General features: G+C 44.2%; 1 protein-coding gene across 1 annotated transcript in view; it reads right to left on the minus strand.

The window, feature by feature from the left end:
- trpc1 (transient receptor potential cation channel, subfamily C, member 1) overlaps positions 1–24,278 on the minus strand; it is a 74,602-nt gene that overhangs the window by 35,328 nt on the left and 14,996 nt on the right. The window contains exons 5-7 of the mRNA XM_034168585.1: positions 17,013–17,144; positions 9,057–9,252; positions 6,526–6,862 (exon numbers count right to left, since the gene is read on the minus strand). Of these exons, the coding sequence (XP_034024476.1) occupies positions 6,526–6,862; positions 9,057–9,252; positions 17,013–17,144 (665 nt within the window). The remainder of the gene's footprint in view (positions 1–6,525; positions 6,863–9,056; positions 9,253–17,012; positions 17,145–24,278) is intronic.

Raw genomic sequence — 24,278 nt, forward strand, 5'->3', positions numbered from 1 at the left:
ACTCACCACCTTCTGTTTCTTGTCTGCCAGCAGTACCAGGGCCGACAACGGAGGACAGAGACCACCTGGGGACTCAGGGCTTGGCGGCTTCGGTGTTCTTCAGGCCGTTGGTGGTGGAAGCGGTGTGGGCCCCGGCTCTTCGTTCATCCGAGGTCTCCTATCTTCAAGCCTGCCCACAGTCCTCCTGTGTATAATTGGCATTATTATTCTTGTTTGTATTCCGTTGTGTTCTTTCACAACATTAAATTGTTACTCCTTTTCTTATCCATTGTCCGTTCATTTGCGCCCCCTGGTGTGGGTCCGTGTTACGACACTTTCCCAACAGGATTTCTCGGCCATTCGTCATGGATCCCGAGGGGCGTCAACCACAGCTTGAACAGCCAATGGGAGAACAAGGAGCGCAGGCGTCAGCAGGAGGCGTGGTAAGTGATCTGCAGCAAATCCTTACCGCTTTCACTGCTCAGTTACAGCTGGTAACCGAGCAAAATGCAATCCTCAATCAGAGGATGGAGGCTCTCACCGCCAGAGTGGAAGCACGCGAGTCGAGCGTCGCTGCAGTGTCTCCTCCTGCTGGCCCGGGGCCTAATGTAGATGTTCCACTGGCCGTTCAACTACCCCCCCCACCGTCCCCTGAAGCTTACATAAGTCCTCCCGAACCGTACGGAGGCTGTGTGGAAACGTGCGCAGACTTCCTAATGCAGTGTTCGCTCGTTTTTGCACAGCGTCCAGTTATGTACGCATCAGACGCCACCCAGGTGGCTTATGTAATTAATCTGCTTCGAGGTGAGGCACGCGCTTGGGCTACAGCGCTCTGGGAACAGAAGTCATGGCTCCTGACGTCATACGCTGGGTTTATACGGGAATTCAAACATGTGTTTGATCATCCCAACAGAGGCGAGACCGCCTCGACCGTGCTGCTGTCACTGAGACAGGGGCGTCGGAGCGCAGCTGATTACGCTGTCGACTTCCGCATCGCGGCTGCAAGGTCGGGTTGGAATGACGTTGCGCTCCGCGCTGCCTTCATAAGCGGACTGTCTCCAGTACTGAAGGAGCATTTACTGGCTAAGGACGAACCGCAGGATTTCGACGGGCTTGTCACTCTGGTTATACGCTTAGACAACCGCTTGAATGAACACCGTCGGGAGCAGGCCGGGGGGCGTGGCCGGGCACAAGCCGTCCCTCTCTCTTCCGGGTCTGAAAGGGTGACGTCGTCCCCACGCTCCATTGCCAGTGGGCTCCGTGTGGCAACAGCTCCCCCTGCTGACGAAGCTATGGACACGAGCAGGGCCAAAGTGAGATCTGATATCAGACAAAGGAGACTGGCCCGCGGGGAATGTTTTTACTGTGGCTCATGTGAACACATGTTAAAAGACTGCCCCAAAACGGTCAAACACCAACGCCCGTCCTTAGAAACTGGGCTAAGGGTGGGCCATAACATGTACACGGGGAAACCCCGCAAATCAGCACGAATCCCAGTGATAATCCTGAGTGGGGATTTAACCCTTCACGCCCCAGCACTGGTGGACACGGGGTCCGAAGGGAATCTGTTGGATAGCAGATGGGCAAAGGAAGTGGGGCTCCCTCTAGTGGCTCTGCCTTCGCCTTTGAAGGTACGGGCACTAGATGGCACTCTACTCCCGCTAATCACACACCGGACCCAGCCCGTGACCCTGGTTGTGTCTGGGAATCACCGGGAGGAGATCGTGTTTTACGTGACACCTTCTACCTCCCGAGTGATTTTGGGTTTCCTTGGATGGTGAAGCACAATCCCCGGATCGATTGGCCGTCTGGGGCCGTGGTGCAGTGGAGCGAAACCTGCCACCGGGAGTGTTTAGGATCCTCGGTTCCTCCCGGGATCACGGCTAAGGAGGAGGTTAAAATCCCTCCCAATCTGACGGCGGTGCCAGTGGAGTACCATGATCTGGCTGACGTCTTCAGCAAAGATCTGGCACTCACTCTTCCACCGCACCGACCGTACGATTGTGCCATTGATTTGATTCCGGACGTTGAGTACCCGTCCAGTAGACTGTACAACCTCTCACGTCCGGAACGCGAATCAATGGAGACCTACATCCGGGACTCCTTGGCCGCCGGGTTGATCCGGAACTCCACCTCCCCGATGGGTGCTGGTTTCTTTTTTGTGGGCAAGAAAGACGGCGGACTCCGTCTATGCATCGATTACAGGGGATTGAACGAGATCACGGTTCGCAATCGATACCCATTGCCCCTCTTGGATTCGGTGTTCACACCCCTGCATGGAGCCAAAATATTCACCAAACTCGATCTTAGGAATGCGTACCACCTAGTTCGGATCCGGAAGGGAGACGAATGGAAGACGGCATTTAACACCCCGTTAGGTCATTTTGAGTACCTGGTCATGCCGTTTGGTCTCACCAATGCGCCCGCGACGTTCCAAGCATTGGTTAACGACGTCTTGCGGGACTTCCTGCATCGGTTTGTCTTCGTATATCTGGATGATATACTCATCTTTTCCCCAGACTCTGAGACCCATGTCCGGCATGTACGTCAGGTCCTACAGCGGTTGTTAGAAAACCGGCTGTTTGTGAAGGGCGAGAAGTGTGAGTTTCACCGCACTTCTTTGTCCTTCCTGGGGTTTATCATCTCCTCCAACTCCGTCGCCCCGGATCCGGCCAAGGTTGCGGCGGTGAGGGATTGGCCCCAACCAAAAAGCCGTAGGAAGCTGCAACAGTTCCTCGGCTTTGCAAACTTCTACAGGAGGTTCATTAAGGGTTACAGTCAGGTTGTTAGCCCCCTGACCGCCCTGACCTCCACTAAAGTCCCCTTCACCTGGTCGGACCGGTGCGAGGCCGCGTTTAAGGAGTTGAAACGCCGATTTTCGTCTGCGCCAGTTCTGGTGCAGCCTGATCCTACTCGCCAGTTTGTAGTGGAGGTGGACGCCTCAGACTCAGGAATAGGAGCCGTGCTGTCCCAGAGCGGGGAGTCCGATAAGGTTCTCCATCCTTGTGCCTACTATTCCCGCAGGTTGACCCCCGCTGAGCGGAATTATGACGTGGGCAATCGAGAACTCCTCGCGGTGAAGGAGGCTCTGGAAGAGTGGAGACACCTGTTGGAGGGAGCTACGGGGCCTTTCACGGTTTTTACGGACCACCGGAACCTGGAGTACATCCGGACCGCCAAGCGGCTGAACCCCAGGCAAGCCCGCTGGTCCCTGTTCTTCGCGCGCTTTGACTTCCGGATCACCTACCGCCCCGGGACCAGGAATCAATGATCCGATGCACTGTCCCGGGTGCACGAAGAGGAGGCCAAGGCCGAGTTGTCGGACCCCATCGACACCATCCTTCCCGAGTCCACTGTCGTGGCCACCCTCACCTGGGACGTGGAGGAGACCGTCCGGGAGGCCCAGGCAAGGAACCCGGACCCGGGAGACGGTCCAAAGAACAAACTCTACGTCCCACCAGAGGCTAGGGCTGCCGTCTTGGACTTCTGCCACGGATCCAAGCTCTCCTGTCATCCCGGAGTGCGTAGGACCGTGGCAGTAGTCCAGCAGCGCTTCTGGTGGGCGTCACTGGAAGCCGACGTCCGGGACTACGTCCAGGCCTGTACCACCTGTGCCAGGGGCAAGGCGGACCATCACAAGACCAGGGGTCTCCTCCAACCCCTGCCTGTGCCTCATCGCCCCTGGTCCCACATCGGCCTGGACTTCGTCACGGGCCTCCCGCCGTCCCAGGGCAACACCGCCATACTGACGATAGTGGACCGGTTCTCCAAGGCGGCCCACTTCGTGGCCCTCCCGAAGCTCCCGACGGCCCAGGAGACGGCAGACCTCCTGGTCCACCACGTCGTGCGTCTGCATGGGATACCGTCGGACATCGTCTCGGATCGTGGTCCCCAGTTCTCCTCGCAGGTCTGGAGGAGTTTTTGTAAGGAGCTGGGGGCCACCGTACGTCTCTCGTCCGGGTATCACCCACAGACGAACGGCCAGGCAGAGCGGGCGAACCAGGACCTAGAACAGGCTCTTCGCTGTGTCACCTCCGCGCACCCGGCGGCCTGGAGTAACCATCTGGCCTGGATCGAGTACGCTCACAACAGCCAAGTATCATCTGCCACCGGCCTCTCCCCTTTTGAAGCGTGTCTGGGCTACCAGCCCCCATTATTCCCACTTGTGGAGGGAGAGGTCGGGGTACCCTCGGTCCAGGCCCACCTGCGGAGGTGCCGCCGGGTGTGGCGGACCGCCCGCTCTGCCCTGTTGCGGGCCCGGACGAGGGCCAAGACCCATGCAGATCGCCGGCGTTCCCCGGCCCCTGCATACCAACCGGGGCAGGAGGTGTGGTTATCCACCAAGGACATCCCGCTCCAGGTGACATCCCAAAAACTAAAGGACCGTTTCATTGGGCCATTCCCCATCGCCAAAATCCTCAGTCCGGCCGCAGTGAAGCTGACACTCCCGGCTTCACTGCGGATCCATCCGGTTTTTCATGTCTCTAAACTCAAGCCATACCACACCTCACCACTCTGCACCCCTGGACCCGACCCACCTCCTGCCCGGATCATCGACGGAGAGCCGGCATGGACTGTTCGTCGGCTCCTGGACGTCCGTCGGAAGGGCCGGGGTTTTCAGTACTTGGTGGACTGGGAGGGTTACGGACCCGAAGAACGCTCCTGGGTGAAGAGGAGCTTCATCCTGGACCCGGCCCTTCTGGTCGATTTCCACCACCGACACCCGGACAAGCCTGGTCGGGCGCCAGGAGGCGCCCGTTGAGGGGGGGGTCCTGTTGTGTGGGCCGCTGAAGAGGAGGTACTGCTGGCCCACCACCACCAGATGGCGCCCTGCTTGGAGTGCGGGCTTCAAGCACAAGAGGGCGCCAGAGCCACTGGGAGTGACAGCTGTCACTCATCCTCAGCACCAGCTGTCACTCATTCATCTCATCACCATCACCATAAAGGCCGGACGGCAACTCCACCTCCTCGCCGAGAAATCTTCTACGACTAGAGGTAATCTTCTCTGCTGTGATTACTGATTATCTAATATTGTTCTGTGTGCAGTCGCATGCCCGTGAAGACCCAGAAGAGGGACAAACGGGAGCTGCACGAGTAAAGACGTACCTGGAGGTGGAGGTTATCCCTCCCGGAGGAATTAATTGTAAAGGTTGCTGGGTGTGAGGACTCACACTCACCACCTTCTGTTTCTTGTCTGCCAGCAGTACCAGGGCCGACAACGGAGGACAGAGACCACCTGGGGACTCAGGGCTTGGCGGCTTCGGTGTTCTTCAGGCCGTTGGTGGTGGAAGCGGTGTGGGCCCCGGCTCTTCGTTCATCCGAGGTCTCCTATCTTCAAGCCTGCCCACAGTCCTCCTGTGTATAATTGGCATTATTATTCTTGTTTGTATTCCGTTGTGTTCTTTCACAACATTAAATTGTTACTCCTTTTCTTATCCATTGTCCGTTCATTTGCGCCCCCTGGTGTGGGTCCGTGTTACGACACTTTCCCAACAAAATTGTTACTTTTGGCTTATCCATTGTCCGTTCATTTACGCCCCCTGTTGTGGGTCCGTGTCACGACACTTTCACAACAATAAGCTTTTAAAGGTGTATTATCCAAAAAGCAAGTCCTCATACTTTGTAAAATTTTCCTTCAGTGATTGTGTCTTATATTAAAAGCAGACTGAATATTTCAACTAAACACACACACACACACAAATATACTTGGTAAGATTAATGCGCAAAGTCGAATTTTCAAGTTAAAAAAATGCCAGTTGAATAAGGGAAAACTCCCTTGTTAAAAATTCTTGAAATAGGATCTTGAAATTAGGAAATGTTACATCTTATACAAACAGCACAATATCTTAAAAATGTTATGGCATATCAAAAAACTTGTTTCAACTCATATATGATATTAAAACAGTAATTTTAAGATACATTATTGAAGACAAGTTTGTATATCTTTATCTTCTATCCTTTTTACTTGTTTTGTGATTGTGTCTCGTAGATTAGATATTCAGACCAGAAATTAGATAAAAACACTGGGTAAGATTGTGTTTTGCAGAGCAAAGATCCTCAAATTTTGTGATTGCGATTTGATGTCACAAAGTAAGAAAATCTGTAAAAGGTCAAAGGCGTGCAGACTTTTTATACACAGTGCAGAAAAAGCTACATTTGTGTACACACGCGCAGTGAAGCCTTCACTTAGTGGAGCAGAAAAAGCTTTCGATAGATGTTAATCTAGTCAAGACAATCTTAAATCTGCTGGTATAAAAACAGTAGTTTCTCATTTTCTACTTGATGGGATTATGGATACAGGATACTGGATTTACCCAGACAATAACAAGAACGTCTCATTTTCTCTCTGCGATGACAGATTATTCTATTCAGCTGTGGTTTCTATAATTGGATTCTTGTTCTGTGTTCAGTTCTGCTGCAACCATCATGAGACGCATAATTATTTAGTTACAGAAATACAACTATTAGGCACCGGTGCTGCGATATTTATCTAAGGAACTCCTCTGAATACATTACTACTGGGATGTGGTGTGAGAAACATCTGACCTATGATCCAGAGGATGAGAAGATAGTCAATCATCTCCAGCGCAGGACCCATCGTGTTCTTCTTGCCCTCATTGTAGACCAAGGAGTAGAGGTTGAGCAACAGCAGGAAGGTGAAGTAGGAGGCGCTGTGAATAATGAATTTGACGAAGGGCGTGTGAATGATCTGGCCCACGCGGGAGCGTGGCACCAGAAGGTAGCAGACGGAAAGCAGCGGCCAAAGTATGGCCACGCTCAGCACCGTGGCTATCTTTAAACACGTGTGTTTGCGCCGGTAGCTTGCCGTCTCTCCAAACCAGACCGTGTTGAGGAACTGCTGACAGTTGGACTGTGCCACAAACTGTAGAAGGCGTGAGAAGAAGACAGGAAACATCAAAACCAGGATATGAAAAAAAGCTGTCAACTTTGTCTTCTAATTTAAAGATGAAAAAATTGAGTAAAATTAAAACTACTGTAATCAGCCTTCTTATTTCATGTTTTGGCTCTTGTTTTGTTTTTCTGTTTTGGTCTGTTGTAAGTCATTCTGAGTTATTTGTGCAAATTTTCCGTCCATGTTGTTTGTGATGTCTATCATTCATGCTCTTATTCTGATGTTTCTCTTGTGTTAATTTGACTTCTGCATTGTTGACCACTGTGTCCAAGTGTCCCTGCACTTCCAGGACTAATCACTGTGCATCATTTATAACTGCTGTTAAAACATCTCCTAATTGCCAGATTGCCCCGCTGCCTAGCATTCTATGTTCTAGTGTTTTTTTGAATCCACATTACCAACCCCTGCTATTAGTCCGGACTTCTGTTTCTTGCGTACTGTGTTTTGACTCCATGTTAGAGACCCTTGCTGCCACTCCAGATTCCTCACTTTCACTTGCTGTTTGGATTCAGTGGTTTAAAACCGAACTCATTCTGTGTTTTGGATAGCTCTGCTGTCTAACTCCTTCAAACAATATTGCTATTGACACCTCTGGATACTGAACTCTGTCTGGACTTTTTGGGATATTCTCCTGTGTTTTCTCCTCAGATAAAGTGAGGCAATTTTTTTTAATTATTTTGGCCTGACCCAAGCCAGCATTACTGAAAATCCCTCCTGCCTATCAGTTGCCCCTGTAGCTGATGAATAGTATTTAGAGCAACCACATCTGTTCTAACAGTCCTTCATTGTGGTTTTCTGTGTTGTGTCCTTGCTTAGATCTGTTACATTCTTAAGACATGAGATAATCACTGACATGGGAATATAATCCTAAACTGTCCAAAGCCAGCTGTGAAAGTGATGATTTGGATAAGCATCTAGATACCCCAACGTGATACCCCAATTCAACCACTGACTGGTTTGGTTAATCATATGAGATGTGATCTCTCTAACAGAATATTGATTTAAACTCACGTCACACTGCCCAAGTTGCTACGTTATGGTGTTTGAAAATGGAGGGACTGTACTTAAAAATGGCTGTTTCCTAAATGGTAAATGAGATATTCTTGCTAAACCCCTTGAATTAAAGCGTAAGCTCGACACTACAAGAACACCTTGGTTGCTTCATTTAAACTCCATTGTGGCGATGCACTGAGGAAAATCCAAAAAACCATGTCTCCATCCAGGGCTGCATAGTGGCTTAGCGGTTAGCACTGTTGCCTCACAGCAAGAAGGTTGTAGGATCACTTTCCACCTGGTCCTTTCTCTGGGGTATTGCATGTTCTCCCTGTGTTTGCATGGGTTCCCACTGGGTGCTCCGGCTTCCTCCCACTTCCAAAGACATGCAGATTTGATGGATTGGAAACTTTAAATTGGCCGTAGGTGTGTGAATGAGTATGTGTGTCTATATGTGGCTCTGCAAAAGAGTGCTGTCCTGTTCAGGTTATACCCCAGCTCTCTCCCTATGTCTGCCTATATCTACCCCCCACCCCCCACCCCACTCCATGACCCTTAATTGGAATAAGCTGATATAGAAAATGAATGAACGTCAACACCACTCAACTAGTTATGGGCTTGACTGTCTACAATGTCTTAAAAAAAAACAATTCGTAGTAGATTTTGTGTCTTAACTTAAAAAACCCACTGCAAACCCACATTACTGGGAATGAAAGAAGGTAACAGGCTTTAAACACAATATATCCCAGCAGAAAAGACTTTTCAGTATTATTACTGCAGTCAGGAAACATCAGAATGGTAGCAGCTTTACTGTGATATATAGGTCCAGGTTTTTACACAGCCTTACTCCAGCTGCAAATTGGCTGACAGCTTCAAATGTACAACTTTACTTCATCTTTGACTGTCAGTGCCTGGAGGAAGCACTTCACCTGCCAAACTCCTCAAACCCCCCAAAGCCAAGCACATGCTGGAGCACATGTCCATCATGAAGCAGTATATAAAAGACCACTAATAAAGATGAGATTAGTGTGCTCCTTCCTGTCATCCATGAACATCTATCAGATTCATTTAACAAATTATAAGTCATTGCTCACACCCATGTTGAAAATTGGCTGATAATGTGTCTTCCTGTGAAGGTGCAGCCAAACGTGTCAGATGCAGACTGTCTAACCTCTTTCTGATTGTACTTGATGGCCAGTTTGAGTCGACTGAGGTTCATGCGCTCCTCCAGTAAACCTCTCTTGTCTACGTGATCCTCGCTGGAAGTGTGGTTGAGAATGACTTCTAGTTCTCGAGAGTTTCGGGCCTGAGCCAACAAGTCTTTGGCAAACATCTTACACTGCTTCGCCAGCTCCTCATAGTCATTCCTGCAGTGAGGAAATCAAACAAGACACACCAACGATTAGGGTTTTTATTGGCTGCAGACTGCAGGATGGTGTACACATGTACTTGTGGTTGTGCACATGGGCCTTGTGTGCGCTGTACGTGAAGAGGAAACACAGCAGACAGTAGCTTTGTTGTCGAATAGATGTACAGTAGTGTTCAGAATGATCAATCTATCTTTGTTAGTTGGCTATGTACCACAGGCTTTTAAGGTGGCAGTAATTAAACCATTACTTAAAAAGCCATCACTTGACCCAGCTATCTTAGCTAATTATAGGCCAATCTCCAACCTTCCTTTTCTCTCAAAAATTCTTGAAAGGGTAGTTGTAAAACAGCTAACTGATCATCTGCAGAGGAATGGTCTATTTGAAGAGTTTCAGTCAGGTTTTAGAATTCATCATAGTACAGAAACAGCATTAGTGAAGGTTACAAATGATCTTCTTATGGCCTCGGACAGTGGACTCATCTCTGTGCTTGTTCTGTTAGACCTCAGTGCTGCTTTTGATACTGTTGACCATAAAATTTTATTACAGAGATTAGAGCATGCCATAGGTATTAAAGGCACTGCGCTGCGGTGGTTTGAATCATATTTGTCTAATAGATTACAATTTGTTCATGTAAATGGGGAATCTTCTTCACAGACTAAAGTTAATTATGGAGTTCCACAAGGTTCTGTGCTAGGACCAATTTTATTCACTTTATACATGCTTCCCTTAGGCAGTATTATTAGACGGTATTGCTTAAATTTTCATTGTTACGCAGATGATACCCAGCTTTATCTATCCATGAAGCCAGAGGACACACACCAATTAGCTAAACTGCAGGATTGTCTTACAGACATAAAGACATGGATGACCTCTAATTTCCTGCTTTTAAACTCAGATAAAACTGAAGTTATTGTACTTGGCCCCACAAATCTTACAAACATGGTGTCTAACCAGATCCTTACTCTGGATGGCATTACCCTGACCTCTAGTAATACTGTGAGAAATCTTGGAGTCATTTTTGATCAGGATATGTCATTCAAAGCGCATATTAAACAAATATGTAGGACTGCTTTTTTGCATTTACGCAATATCTCTAAAATCAGAAAGGTCTTGTCTCAGAGTGATGCTGAAAAACTAATTCATGCATTTATTTCCTCTAGGCTGGACTATTGTAATTCATTATTATCAGGTTGTCCTAAAAGTTCCCTAAAAAGCCTTCAGTTAATTCAAAATGCTGCAGCTAGAGTACTGACGGAGACTAGAAGGAGAGAGCATATCGCACCCATATTGGCCTCTCTTCATTGGCTTCCTGTTAATTCTAGAATAGAATTTAAAATTCTTCTTCTTACTTATAAGGTTTTGAATAATCAGGTCCCATCTTATCTTAGGGACCTCGTAGTACCATATCACCCCAATAGAGCGCTTCGCTCTCAGACTGCAAGCTTACTTGTAGTTCCTAGGGTTTGTAAGAGTAGAATGGGAGGCAGAGCCTTCAGCTTTCAGGCTCCTCTCCTGTGGAACCAGCTCCCAATTCAGATCAGGGAGACAGACACCCTCTCTACTTTTAAGATTAGGCTTAAAACTTTCCTTTTTGCTAAAGCTTATAGTTAGGGCTGGATCAGGTGACCCTGAACCATCCCTTAGTTATGCTGCTATAGACGTAGACTGCTGGGGGGTTCCCATGATGCACTGTTTCTTTCTCTTTTTGCTCTGTATGCACCACTCTGCATTTAATCATTAGTGATCGATCTCTGCTCCCCTCCACAGCATGTCTTTTTCTTGGTTCTCTCCCTCAGCCCCAACCAGTCCCAGCAGAAGACTGCCCCTCCCTGAGCCTGGTTCTGCTGGAGGTTTCTTCCTGTTAAAAGGGAGTTTTTCCTTCCCTCTGTAGCCAAGTGCTTGCTCACAGGGGGTCGTTTTGACCGTTGGGGTTTTACATAATTATTGTATGGCCTTGCCTTACAATATAAAGCGCCTTGGGGCAACTGTTTGTTGTGATTTGGCGCTATATAAAAAAATTGATTGATTGATTGATTGACTAAAAAGATTAATCCAGGTTTTCAGCATATTTCTTATTGTTACATGGGAAACAAGGTACCAGTAGATTTAGTAGATTCTCACAAATCCAACAAGACCAAGCATTCATGATATGCACACTCTTAAGGCTATGAAATTGGGCTATTAGTAAAAAAATTAGAAAAGGGGGTGTTCACAATAACAGTAGCATCTGCTGTTGACGTTACAAACTCAAAACTACAAGTATTATGTTCAAACTGCTTTTTTCGCAATCCTGTGAATCACTAAACTAGTATTTAGTTGTATAACCACAGTTTTTCATGATTTCTTCACATCTGCGAGGCATTAATTTTGTTGGTTTGGAACCAAGATTTTGCTCATTTACTAGCATGCTTGAGGTCATTGTCTTGTTGAAACACCCATTTCAAGGGCATGTCCTCTTCAGCATAAGGCAACATGACCTCTTCAAGTATTTTGACATATCCAGACTGATCCATGATACCTGGTATGCGATATATAGGCCCAACACCGTAGTAGGAGAAACATGCCCATATCATGATGCTTGCACCACCATGCTTCACTGTCTTCACTGTGAACTGTGGCTTGAATTCAGAGTTTGGGGGTCATCTCACAAACTGTCTGCGGCCCTTGGACCCAAAAAGAATAATTTTACTCTCATCAGTCCACAAAATATTCCTCCATTTCTCTTTAGGCCAGTTGATGTGTTCTTTGGCAAATTGTAACCTCTTCTGCACATGTCTTTTATTTAACAGAGGGACTTTGCGGGGGATTCTTGCAAATAAATTAGCTTCACACAGGCGTCTTCTAACTGTCACAGCACGTACAGGTAACTCCAGACTCTCTTTGATCATCCTGGAGCTCAATGGGTGAGCCTTTGCCATTCTGGTTATTCTTCTATCCATTTTGATGGTTGTTTTCCATTTTCTTCCACGCGTCTCTGGTTTTTTGTCCATTTTAAAGCATTGGAGACGGACCCGACGCCCCCTCACATCATCAACCTCGCCCCCTCGGATGTGAGAGTTATCAAAAATAAAATTTAAAAAGAAAGAAAAAGAAATACTGGAAAATATAGCGCCTCGCAGTTTCGCGGATTTTTTTAGTCCAATTTTGCATGCTTTTTTTTTTGTTTTTATAGTGCATTGTGCTCTGCGTTCTCATCAAGCAGGCCGGTGTTCTGTCGAGATGACTGGACACCTGTTGCGGCACCGTGAAGGGAGAGTACGCGCATTGTGTTCTGCGTGTCTGTTATAAGAATCTTCTCACCCAGAAGAAAAAAGAGCGCCAACAACTACCCATAACTGTGTTCTTCACTCCGTAAAAGACACCTGCAGTGAGGTGTGACTCAGTGGAAAAAGACGCGGCGCCACAACAAAGAGGCGCGATCAGAGGAACTGTGAAATACTGGTCAGTCACTATTAATAATTTCTTATGTGTCCAACCTCGTAGGTTGATCGTTAAAATTAAATTTGTTAGCTCTAAAAGCCATTATAATTATTTATAGGAAAACATTCTATTTTTATTTCTCAAACAAATGTTTGGGCCTGAAAACAGGTCGGTCTTATTTTTCTACTAAGGTTTGAACTTTGAGAGTGTTTACACACGAGAGAAAAGTGAGAAAATGTTAATACCTGTTTGAGAAAAGTGTATAAAGTGTGTAATGAGGTTTTACAGCCTTAAAACGTCTATAATAATTGCAAAAAATAACGCTGACTACTTCACGGATTTCGCCTATTGCGGGCTATTTTTAGAACATAACTCCCGCGATAAACGAGGGACCACTGTATATCTACATGAAAGGTTTATCTTTGACCCATTTTATCTTTGACCCAATTGCGCTGTGTTTGCGCTTGTGATGGAGAGCTGTATGTGGGGTTAATCTACTGTCTCGTGTCATTTCTCAGATCAGTTGTTGGTTTGGTTTTGTGGTATGCAGGAGATCACTTGACCGAGGGTCTATACGTTCAAATAATAATTTAAAAAAATACTGTCATCACTCTTTACTTTTACTCAGTCAGTCTCTTACAACGGTGTAGCCTAAATACACGAGCTTTCTAGGAGCGCACCCAATTCATTACGCACGCTCAGAGGCAGGTAGCCCAATTTCATAGCCTTAAGAGTGTGCATATCATGAAAGCTTGGTCTTGTTGGATTTGTGAGAATCTACTGAATCTACTGGTACCTTGTTTCCCATGTAACAATAAGAAATATACTCAAAACCTGGATTAATCTTTTTAGTCACATAGCACTACTATTATTCTGAACACTACTGTAGATACCACAATGGTGTTGTTGATGCTGTAGTGCAGCTTATGATACATTTGATCATCGTATGCGCATTTTGTTTAAGAGAACTGAATATTATTTTGGTATGTCAGATCGGGTACATTCATAGTTGAGATCTTATGTGTCAGCCGCATTGCAGTGTGCTTTTTACAACAACACTATATGCTTTTTACAACAACACTATATCTGAATTTTCCGCAGTGTATTATGGGGTACCTCAAGGTTCTATTCATGGCCCACTCTTGTTCTCTCTTCATGTGGTGCCACTTGATCAGATTATACTTGTACATAGCTATGGAACTGACTTTCACTGTATGCCAATGACCTGAAGATGTACAAATATGACTGCTTTCATCAAAGGAAATATTTCTATTTTCACTAACTTGTGAACTTATGATGTATGAAAATGCTTTATAAGCAAAAAAATCTTATTACTGTATTCTCTCTCTTTGTTTTGTTACTACTGTTTGGAAAGTCCTGCAACTTATACTGTGGGGTGACTTATATGTTTTTTACTCTTCAAGAGATATTTATTTGACAGGTGTGACTGATACACCGGTGTGACTTATACTGTAGAAAATACGTTTTCCTCCCAGTATTTTCTGCACTCAGGTAAACACACCTCAAACTGCATATTCATTAAGACAAACATATTAAATTGACAATACGTGCTATGTTGCACATTTGAAAGGTGCAATCCTCAACGCACACAATTAGAGATCAGGTTGCACAGCTGTTTGCGTGTGCTATGGAGTTTGCACACTTTTTTACACACACAACCCTTTAGTAAATCAGGCCCTATACTGTGATTTGACTTATATACCGTATCCAGGTTGGAATTCCCACCCCCCTTTTTTAATGAAAGTTGATTAAACACCCACCCTTCAATTATTTATATTGAAGTTGACTAAATTCCGGGCAGGATAGTGCATTAGTGTTTAGCACTGTTGCCTCACAGCAAAAAAGCTGTGGGGTCGATTCTCCCCTGGGGCCTTTCTGTGTGAAGTTTGCATGTTTTCCCCGTATTTGCGCAGGTTCCCTCCAGGTGCTACGGTTTCCTCCCAGATGTAAAAAGATATGCAAGTTAGGTGAATTGGAAACTTTAAATTGATCGTAGGTGTGCGTGCGGGTGTGAATGTGTTTGTTACCTCCGCCAAGGAGGTTATGTTTTCGGTCGCGTGCGTTTGTTTGTTGGTTGGTTGGTTGGTTGGTAGCAGGATTACTCAAAAAATCCTCAATGAATTTCAATGAAATTTTTACCAGGGGTGTATCTTGGCCTACCTTAGAAGTCATTAAATTTTGGTAATGATCCGGAACACGATCCAGATCCAGTAATTTTTTTAAGGATTCTTTATCATTGCAGGATAGGGCCAATTTCAACATTTTGGCATCTAACTTCATGAAGACAGGTCACAAAGGCTGAACAAAAATAATTACGACACAATAATTTAGTTTTTGGTTCTCCTCATTGAATAAACTTGTTATTAGAAAATTAAAAAAACTTGTGTAGTTCATGCAGTTTCTCTTTATAAATACATTTGCTTAAGATCTAAGGGTTTAACCCTCTGGGGCCGATGCTGTCATACACGACGGCTGAGACCAAGCTTTACTAAATTATAAATAACTTTTTAATGATAGGAGATAGACACTTCTTTTTTTTTTTTACTTTCGAGCCACCATCCACCATCTTTGTACTCCTCATAGAAGCTGTGTGATGATGTGAGCAATGTGAGCGTCCAATCAGAATTGGTTCACCGTCACATGGTTTTCCAAAATCCAATCGTAGGGCAGATTCACCTCACGTGACACACCAAAGATTGTTTTTAGGAGTGATGTGTTACTAGTTGGCCCATTTGAATAGCCCCCTGCCTGTCCAATGCGCCCTGCACCATTACGCACAGCGAAAGTGAAAGTGAGCAGACGCAGCAGACGGAGAGCCTCTCATACAATCTCACGTGCTCAAATAGTGTGTATCACGATTGCTCGAATAGTTTTCCTGTGACTGTTACTGGATAAGCCTGTGACAAGCTCTCTTGCTCCGGCGTAAAGCACTGTTTACCATATCAATGGAACGAGGGGGGAGGGGCCCCTCCCCAAACTGAATGAGCCTCGAAGTGTGAATGTTGCTTTCAGAGCAGGAGAGAACAAACACACAGTCAACTTCATAGTAGAAGTTTGTGATGTGACCTTTGTGTAATAGCAGACAGAAATTGCTTTGAGATGAAGACAAACAAAACGCATAGACCATTTTGTATATATTGTTCAAAATGTGTATTTGTGTTTATTGTTTGAACCTTTTATTGTACAGTCTTTCACACAAGAGCCCAAATTACCTTTATAAAGTGTCAAAACAGTTGTTTATTATAGTTTGCTGTGTGTTTTGAATAAATATGTGTGGAAAAATATTTCGGCTTTACTTTTTCCTTTCTTATTTCTGATTGTAAACCTTTATAACACTTATAAAACACAACACAGCATATATATTTTGAAAGTACAGGTTATCCTGAAAAGAAGAGACATAAAACTTGATTGTGGGATGCAGGGAGAGCTGTTAACAGCAATAATAAAACATTTATGCCAGGCGAGTGAACTGCCCAAAAAAATGCCCTCGGACCCCAGAGGACCACTGAATCTGAAACATGACGGTAGATGCGTGAAACGACATGGAATAAGTCTCTTTGCCGAAGGGTATTCCATGTGACGTCAGTGACCCTATGGCCTTGGCGGAGGTTTGCGCTCTCCTAGTGCTTCGAGTTTGTCTATATGTGACCCTGTGATAGACTGGCATCCTGTCTAGGGTGTACCCTGCCTCATGCCCTATGATAGCTGGGACAGACTCCCGCTCCCCGTGTCTTTCAATTGGAGGAAATAGGTATAGACAATGAATGAATAATTAAACGTCCACCATATATTAATTTCATGACCGCAACACAGTATAAAAAGCAAATGTTTTACTTGTCATTGCCATGTCTTACCTGTGATGAAGTCATCAGTGTGACCCACAGAAACGTTTGTTTTGCATGGAGAATAACTTTTTTAATCATTAAATATTTTACACATGCTATTTGTCGCATGACAATGACGGTAATTTGAGATTTTGCAGTACAAGAGTTGTGCACAAGGCGGAACAGAACTGGCATCATGTGGCATTAAACGGGTGAGTTATTTTTGATGAATAAGCATTTTATTTAAATATATGGAGGAGCAGGTATTCCAACAATCGCAATATGGGCCCTTCGCTCATGCATCCATCAAAAGGCAGAGATTTGTGCCAAACGCCCTAGGCATTCTGACGTGCAGATACGGTATGTTTTTTCCTCTTCAAGACGCTTTTTTTTTGACTGGTCTGACTTATACTCCAGTGCGACTTACACTCCGGAAAATACCATGTTAGGCCGATGTGCGTAGGCAGAACAGACATCTGATAGCTGCTATACCTGAATTCCACCTCCACCAGGCTGAGCTCCTTCAGGTCTGCACTCAGCTCAAAGGCTCTGAGTATTGGATCCTCCTCAGTCAGCATGATCAGCGAAGGGCTGGCCAGGCAGCGGTAGATGTCCAGACGGAATCTGACATCGGAAAGATAGCGATAAAAAGAAAAAAAAAAGATGGACGCATCAAGTGAGGAAAAAACAGAAACCATATTGCCGCATTAAGTGCCAAGAAACTGTGAATCCTCCACCTTTAATTTGTCCTACATTTCAGTTCAGTTCAATTTATTTATACAGGTCCAAATCAGTCATACCTACACACACACACACACACACACATATATATATATATATATATATATATATATATATATATATATATATATATATATAAATAATATTTCATCTATCCATTTTCTATACCGCTTACTCCAATTAAAGGTCACGAGGGGATGGAGCCTATCCCAGCAGACATAAGGTGTGAGGCAGCGTACACCCTGGACAGGGCGCCAGTCTGTCACATCCATAAAGTATGTTACAGCCTTATTCCAAGATGGATGAAATTCATTTTTCCCCCAAACTTCTACACAGAGTACTCCATGACAATGTGAAAAAAGGTTTGTTTTTTTTTTTTTTGGTTTTTTTTGCAAATTTATTTAAAAAAAAACCCAAAAAAACAAAAAACTAAGAAATCACATGTACATAAGCATTCACAGCCTTTGCCATGAAGCTCAAAATTGAGCTCAGGTGCATCCCGTTTCCACTGATCATCCTTGAGATGTTTCTGCAGCTTAATTTGAGTCCATCTGGGGTAAATTCAGTCTATGGGACATAATCTGGAAAGACACACACCTGTCTACATATAAGGTCCCACAGTTGACAGTGCATGTCAGAGCACAAACCAAGCATGAAGTCAAAGGAATTGTCTGTAGACCTCTGAGACAAGATTGTCTTAAGGCACAAATCTGAGGAAGTTTGGATCCACCAGGACTCTTCCTAGAGCTGGCCCCAAATCTAAACTGAGTGACCGGGGAGGAAGGGCCTTAGTCATGGAGATGACCAAGAACCCAATGGTCACTCTGTCAGAGCTCCAGCATTCGTCTATGGAGAGAGAAGACCCTTCCAGAAGGACAACCATCTCTACAAAAATCCACCAATCAGGTCTGTATGGTAGAGTGGCCAGATGGAAGCCACTCCTTAATAAAAGGCACATGGCAGCCCATCTGGAGTTTGCCAAAAGGCACCTGAAGGACTCTGACTATGAGAAACAAAATTCTCTGGTCTGATGTGACAAAGATTGAACTCTTTGGCATGAATGCCAGGTGTCATGTTTGGAGGAAACCTCCCTACAGTGAAGCATGAGGGTGGCAGCATCATGCTGTGGGGATGTTATATATACAGACACCGTATTCCAGCATCTGGGCACCCTGGGTATTCCGCACGAAATTCTGCGATGGCCGTTTGCACAAAGTTGTCAAAAAATGATGTTTGTCGGACCGCCCATTTCAATAAAATGTTTGATTTCCTCACAAATAAAGAATAAATCACCTGTGTCAGTTTTTTTTTTCCCCACCAATGCTTTAGTCATTTATTAAATGTGTTCCTTGTCAGCTGATGTTTGGTGCAAAAAAAAAAGTTGATGTGACCTGCATGATTGGTTTTCAATATTTACCACACAGACAATACTTTACTTCAATTTATTATTTAGCTTAGAAGTTAAATAATCTGTTTGTTGCTGTCCATACAAAGCCAGCCATATTGTCACAGAACACTTACTGTTTCTTGCACAACAGTCTTTCACAATAAGATCACAGGAAAAACAGGAGAAAAACATTGTGAAAACTCATTGTTTTTTGTTATGTTGGGAGCCATGGAATTAATTTATTTAGGTGTGTTTAATAAACTTGAATAAAAAAATCGTTTTGGGTGGGTGTTTAACCACCTTGTGCTTTTTCATCTCTGCAGCAAAAAAAAAGAAAAAAAAAAGTGATGTGATGTGACATGCACGGTCAGTTTTCAATATTAACCACACAGACAATGATTTACTCCACTGAAACATTTTGCAGTGTTTCTATTAAAACAGAAAATTCTGGCTCTCATGGTAGTTTGAAAAACATCCTACCTGCTTACATCCAGGCAACTCTGCAGTTAAATAATCTGTTAGGTGCTGTCTGTGATTTATGCTCATTAAGATAAAAAAAAAAACCTATAATTTTCCTGTCAGCCTCTCAGTGAAAACAGTGGAATATCCAGTCCGTCACTGACTGGCAACACGTGAAATCAGTTTTCTCCGTGTTCGGTTCAGAAATGCTGTGTGTCCTCTCTGTGTCCCACTCACTGACACTCAAAACAGCAAACAAACATCCAGGCAGCAGGAAAGATCTCTGTCTGAACTCCCCTCAAATTTCTGAACACGCACAAAACTTTCTAATAAACTTTACCGACATCAGCTGACAAAGAACTCATTTTGCTGGATGGAAAAAGAACTTATGTCAGACAAAATGAACACTCATTAACAGTAGCTCCTTGGGCTTCTACAGAGCTACTCACACTTCCTGTTTCTTACAGGAATCTTTCATAATAAGAGCACTGGACAGATGACATCATCATAAGACTGATTCGGAAGAGGAGAAAAACATCATGAAAACTCTTTTTTTTTTACTTTTTACAATATGCTGGGGGCCACAGAATTAATTTTAGGTGGGTGTTTAATAAACTGTAATTAAAAAAAATTAATTTCAGGTGGGGGTTTAACCAACTGTCTTCAAAAAAAGGGGGTGGGCGGATGCTCGGCACTGGGCCTGCAGGTGCACGAATACGGTATATATATGTCAAAATGAAGGATCCCTGAACACATAGGCATGCTCTGGGTCTTAAACAGCTCCCACATAGACAACCCACAAATCCCAGTCCTGATGGCTCTTGTAGTCACTATGTTCAGGTTCTAGCATTCATTCATATTTTCTAGAGATTTTCAAAACTAGATATATTTTGAAAAAAAGCATACAATAACCAATCAGAAAATGGACGATTCCATTTTCTTCGAAGCCACCATAGCCGCACCAAGGACATTATAGCCATGTATACAAATCCAAGATGACCAGCCATAAATGTGACTTTACCCACATGTACATCTTCATCCCCCGGTATGAAATACGGGGGATATACAAATCAGCATGTACATCTGTTTGTCCATCCGTCCATCTCCTATTGGTTTGTTAGCGTGATATCTCAAGAACCAATTGACCAATTTCATTCATATTAAGCATAAGCACATATTTGGGTGATCCCCTGACACTTTGTATTACTGAGTTGTGGGGACCGGGGGAATATGTCATCTCCTGATGACTCTTGTTGTAATTAGCACCATAGGATTCCTTGGTCCTGAAAATGGGTATTTAGCCACTGTCATTGAGATCCTAGGTAATTTATAGAAGGCATGATATGGGGTGGAAAAACTCCCACTTTAAGCCGCCATTTTCACAAATCCAAGATGACCACCAAGGTGGTTTCCAGGAAATGGAGTTATTCATTTTACTAATCTCCACAAAATTCCAACAAAATTAAATGGTAAATGGACTGCATTTATATAGCGCTTTTCCATCTGCATCAGATGCTCAAATAATGCTTTACAATAATGCCTCACATTCACCCCAATGTCAGGGTGCTGCCATACAAGGCGCTCACTACACACCGGGAGCAGTAGGGGATAAAGGACCTTGCCCAAGGGCCCTTAGTGATTTTCCAGTCAGGCTGGGATTTGAACTGAGGATCTTCTGGTCTCAAGCCCAACGCCTTAACCACAAGACCATCACCTCCTCTGTCAGTAAATACAGGTTAGTACAGTAAATAAATTACATAGCATTCCTACTATCCATCCATAGCTGTTTGATGGATGGATCTTTCAGACCTGCCACAAGATGCACTGACTCCAGACATCACAGAGTCACGACATTTATAAGATAAGTTCACTTTTTTTTTTTTACAACTGGAGCCACATTAAAACTGTTATCAATCATCTGAGTTACTGACTCTCCTTTGACAATCACTTCATTTGAGAGATGTGGATTTTTCCCCTCCAAAATTTACCCTATGAGGTAATGAATGAGGGTGACCAGGGACAGTTATCACAGGAGTCACAAAAATTCACAGTAGGCTTAAACTGGCAACAAAATCACATAAGCAACCTACTTTATATTCACTAGCATGTTCATGGTGCCACAGCATCTGAAGAACTGTAGACAGCTCAGTCTGTTTTTTTTTTTAAACATTGATTTATATCAACTCCACAACAGTCTCAGAAGTCAGCCATGTGTTTACCACGAATGTCACAAATGACAAATAGTCCCTCTGGAAGTTTAATATCACCAGGAATATATATACGAGGTCTATCTGGCCTCAGACAGTGGACTCATTTCTGTGCTTGTTCTGTTAGACCTCAGTGCTGCTTTTGATACTGTTGACCATAAAATTTTATTACAGAGATTAGAGCATGCCATAGCTATTAAAGGCACTGCGCTGCGGTGGTTTGAATCATATTTATCTAATAGATTACAATTTGTTCATGTAAATGGGGAATCTTCTTCACAGACTAAGGTTAATTATGGAGTTCCACAAGGTTCTGTGCTAGGACCAATTTTATTCACTTTATACATGTTTCCCTTAGGCAGTATTATTAGACGGCATTGCTTAAATTTTCATTGTTACGCAGATGATACCCAGCTTTATCTATCCATGAAGCCAGAGGACACACACCAATTAGCTAAACTGCAGGATTGTCTTACAGACATAAAGACATGGATGACCTCTAATTTCCTGCTTTTAAACTCAGATAAAACTGAAGTTATTGTACTTGGCCCCACAAATCTTAGAAACATGGTGTCTAACCAGATCCTTACTCTGGATGGCATTACCCTGACCTCTAGTAATACTGTGAGAAATCTTGGAGTCATTTTTGATCAGGATATGTCATTCAATGCGCATATTAAACAAATATGTAGGACTGCTTTTTTGCATTTGCGCAATATCTCTAAAATTAGAAAGGTCTTGTCTCAGAGTGATGCTGAAAAACTAATTCATGCATTTATTTCCTCTAGGCTGGACTAGTGTAATTCATTATTATCAGGTTGTCCTAAAAGTTCCCTGAAAAGCCTTCAGTTAATTCAAAATGCTGCAGCTAGAGTACTGACAGGGACTGGAAGGAGAGAGCATATCTCATCCATATTGGCCTCTCTTCATTGGCTTCCTGTTAATTCTAGAATAGAATTTAAAATTCTTCTTCTTACTTATAAGGTTTTGAATTATCAGGTCCCATCTTATCTTAGGGACCTCATAGTACCATATCACCCCAATAGAGCGCTTCGCTCTCAGACTGCAGGCTTACTTGTAGTTCCTAGGGTTTGTAAGAGTAGAATTGGAGGCAGAGCCTTCAGCTTTCAGGCTCCTCTCCTGTGGAACCAGCTCCCAATTCAGATCAGGGAGACAGACACCCTCTCTACTTTTAAGATTAGGCTTAAAACTTTGCTTTTTGCTAAAGCTTATAGTTAGGGCTGGATCAGGTGACCCTGAACCATCCCTTAGTTATGCTGCTATAGACTTAGACTGCTGGGGGGTTCCCATGATGCACTGAGTGTTTCTTTCTCTTTTTGCTCTGTATGCACCACTCTGCATTTAATCATTAGTGATTGATCTCTGCTCCCCTCCACAGCATGTCTTTTTCCTGGTTCTCTCCCTCAGCCCCAACCAGTCCCAGCAGAAGACTGCCCCTCCCTGAGCCTGGTTCTGCTGGAGGTTTCTTCCTGTTAAAAGGGAATTTTTCCTTCCCACTGTTGCCAAGTGCTTGCTCACAGGGGGTCGTTTTGACCGTTGGGGTTTTTCCGTAATTATTGTATGGCCTTGCCTTACAATATAAAGCGCCAACTGTTTGTTGTGATTTGGCGCTATATAAATAAAATTGATTTGATTTCGATTTGATTTATTAGAAAAGTATCCGACCTTATTATTTTTTTCAAAAACCATATGGATTTGAATCACGTGTAATTGCGTCAGACAAGCTTGAACCCTCGTGCGCATGCGTGAGTTTTTCCACGCCTGTCAGTTGCGTCATTCACCTGTGAGCAGGCTTTGAGTGAGGAGTGGTCCAGCCCCCTCGGCGGATTTTCATTGCCAGGAAATGGCAGAATGATTTGGGCTTTTTTTCCATCAGAATTTTTTCAGAAACTGTTAGAGACTGGCAGCTGGAAAAATTTATCTGGCTTTCAGTGAAAATGTTACGGGCTTGGTAGAGAATAAGGAGTGTTACTGTCACTTTAAGAACAGCCCCCAGTGGCTGTGGGTCGCGCCGCACTCCGAAGCCGCCATCGACAGGTTGAACGAAGATTTAATTTCTAAACGGATGGCTGTCTGGATCCGTGACCATCGTGTGCCATTTCTCTGGTTATCACAAGAGCTGGACATCAACCATTTTCCAGCAGATTTCACTTTTAACAAGAGATTTTGTCATGGAAAGCCGAGCGGAGGCTTCGCGCGTCACGATTGATTCACTACTGGAGTGAGACAAAACCACCTCCGTTTTGGTCTCACAGGACGGCTTTGAGATGGCGTTCAGACAGCTGTCGGTGGTTTTTCCATCGAGTGATTATCCAAGAAATTGTGGATGTGCCTGGACATGCCAGAACATGTCTCGTGAGGCTTCATCACGGCGTTGCTGTGCGCCAACGACGACGAGGGGGCTGGACCACTCCTCACTCAAAGCCCGCCCACAGGCGAATGATGCAACCGACAAGCGTGGAAAAACTCACGCATGCGCATGAGGGTTCAAGCTTGTCTGACGCAATCACACGTGATTCAAATCCATATGGTTTTTGAAAAAAATAATAAGGTCGGATACTTTTCTAATAGACCTCGTATGGTATATTATATATATATATATATATATATATATATATATATACACACACACACACACACAGTGAGGAAAATAAGTATTTGAACACCCTGTGATTTTGCAAGTTCTCCCACTTAGAAATCATGGAGGGGTCTGAAATTTTCATCTTAGGTGCATGTCCACTGTGAGAGACATAATCTAAAAAACTAAATAAATAAATAAATAAAATAAAAAATAAAAAAAAATCCTGAAATCACAATGTATGATTTTTTTTTTTATAATTTATTTGTATGTTACTGCTGCAAATAAGTATTTGAACACCTACCAACCAGCAAGAATTCTGGCTCTCACAGACCTGTTAATTTTTCTTTAAGAAGCCCTCTTAT

Source organism: Thalassophryne amazonica, chromosome 1 (assembly GCF_902500255.1).
Source record: "Thalassophryne amazonica chromosome 1, fThaAma1.1, whole genome shotgun sequence".
In the NCBI taxonomy this organism is placed as follows: domain Eukaryota; kingdom Metazoa; phylum Chordata; class Actinopteri; order Batrachoidiformes; family Batrachoididae; genus Thalassophryne; species Thalassophryne amazonica.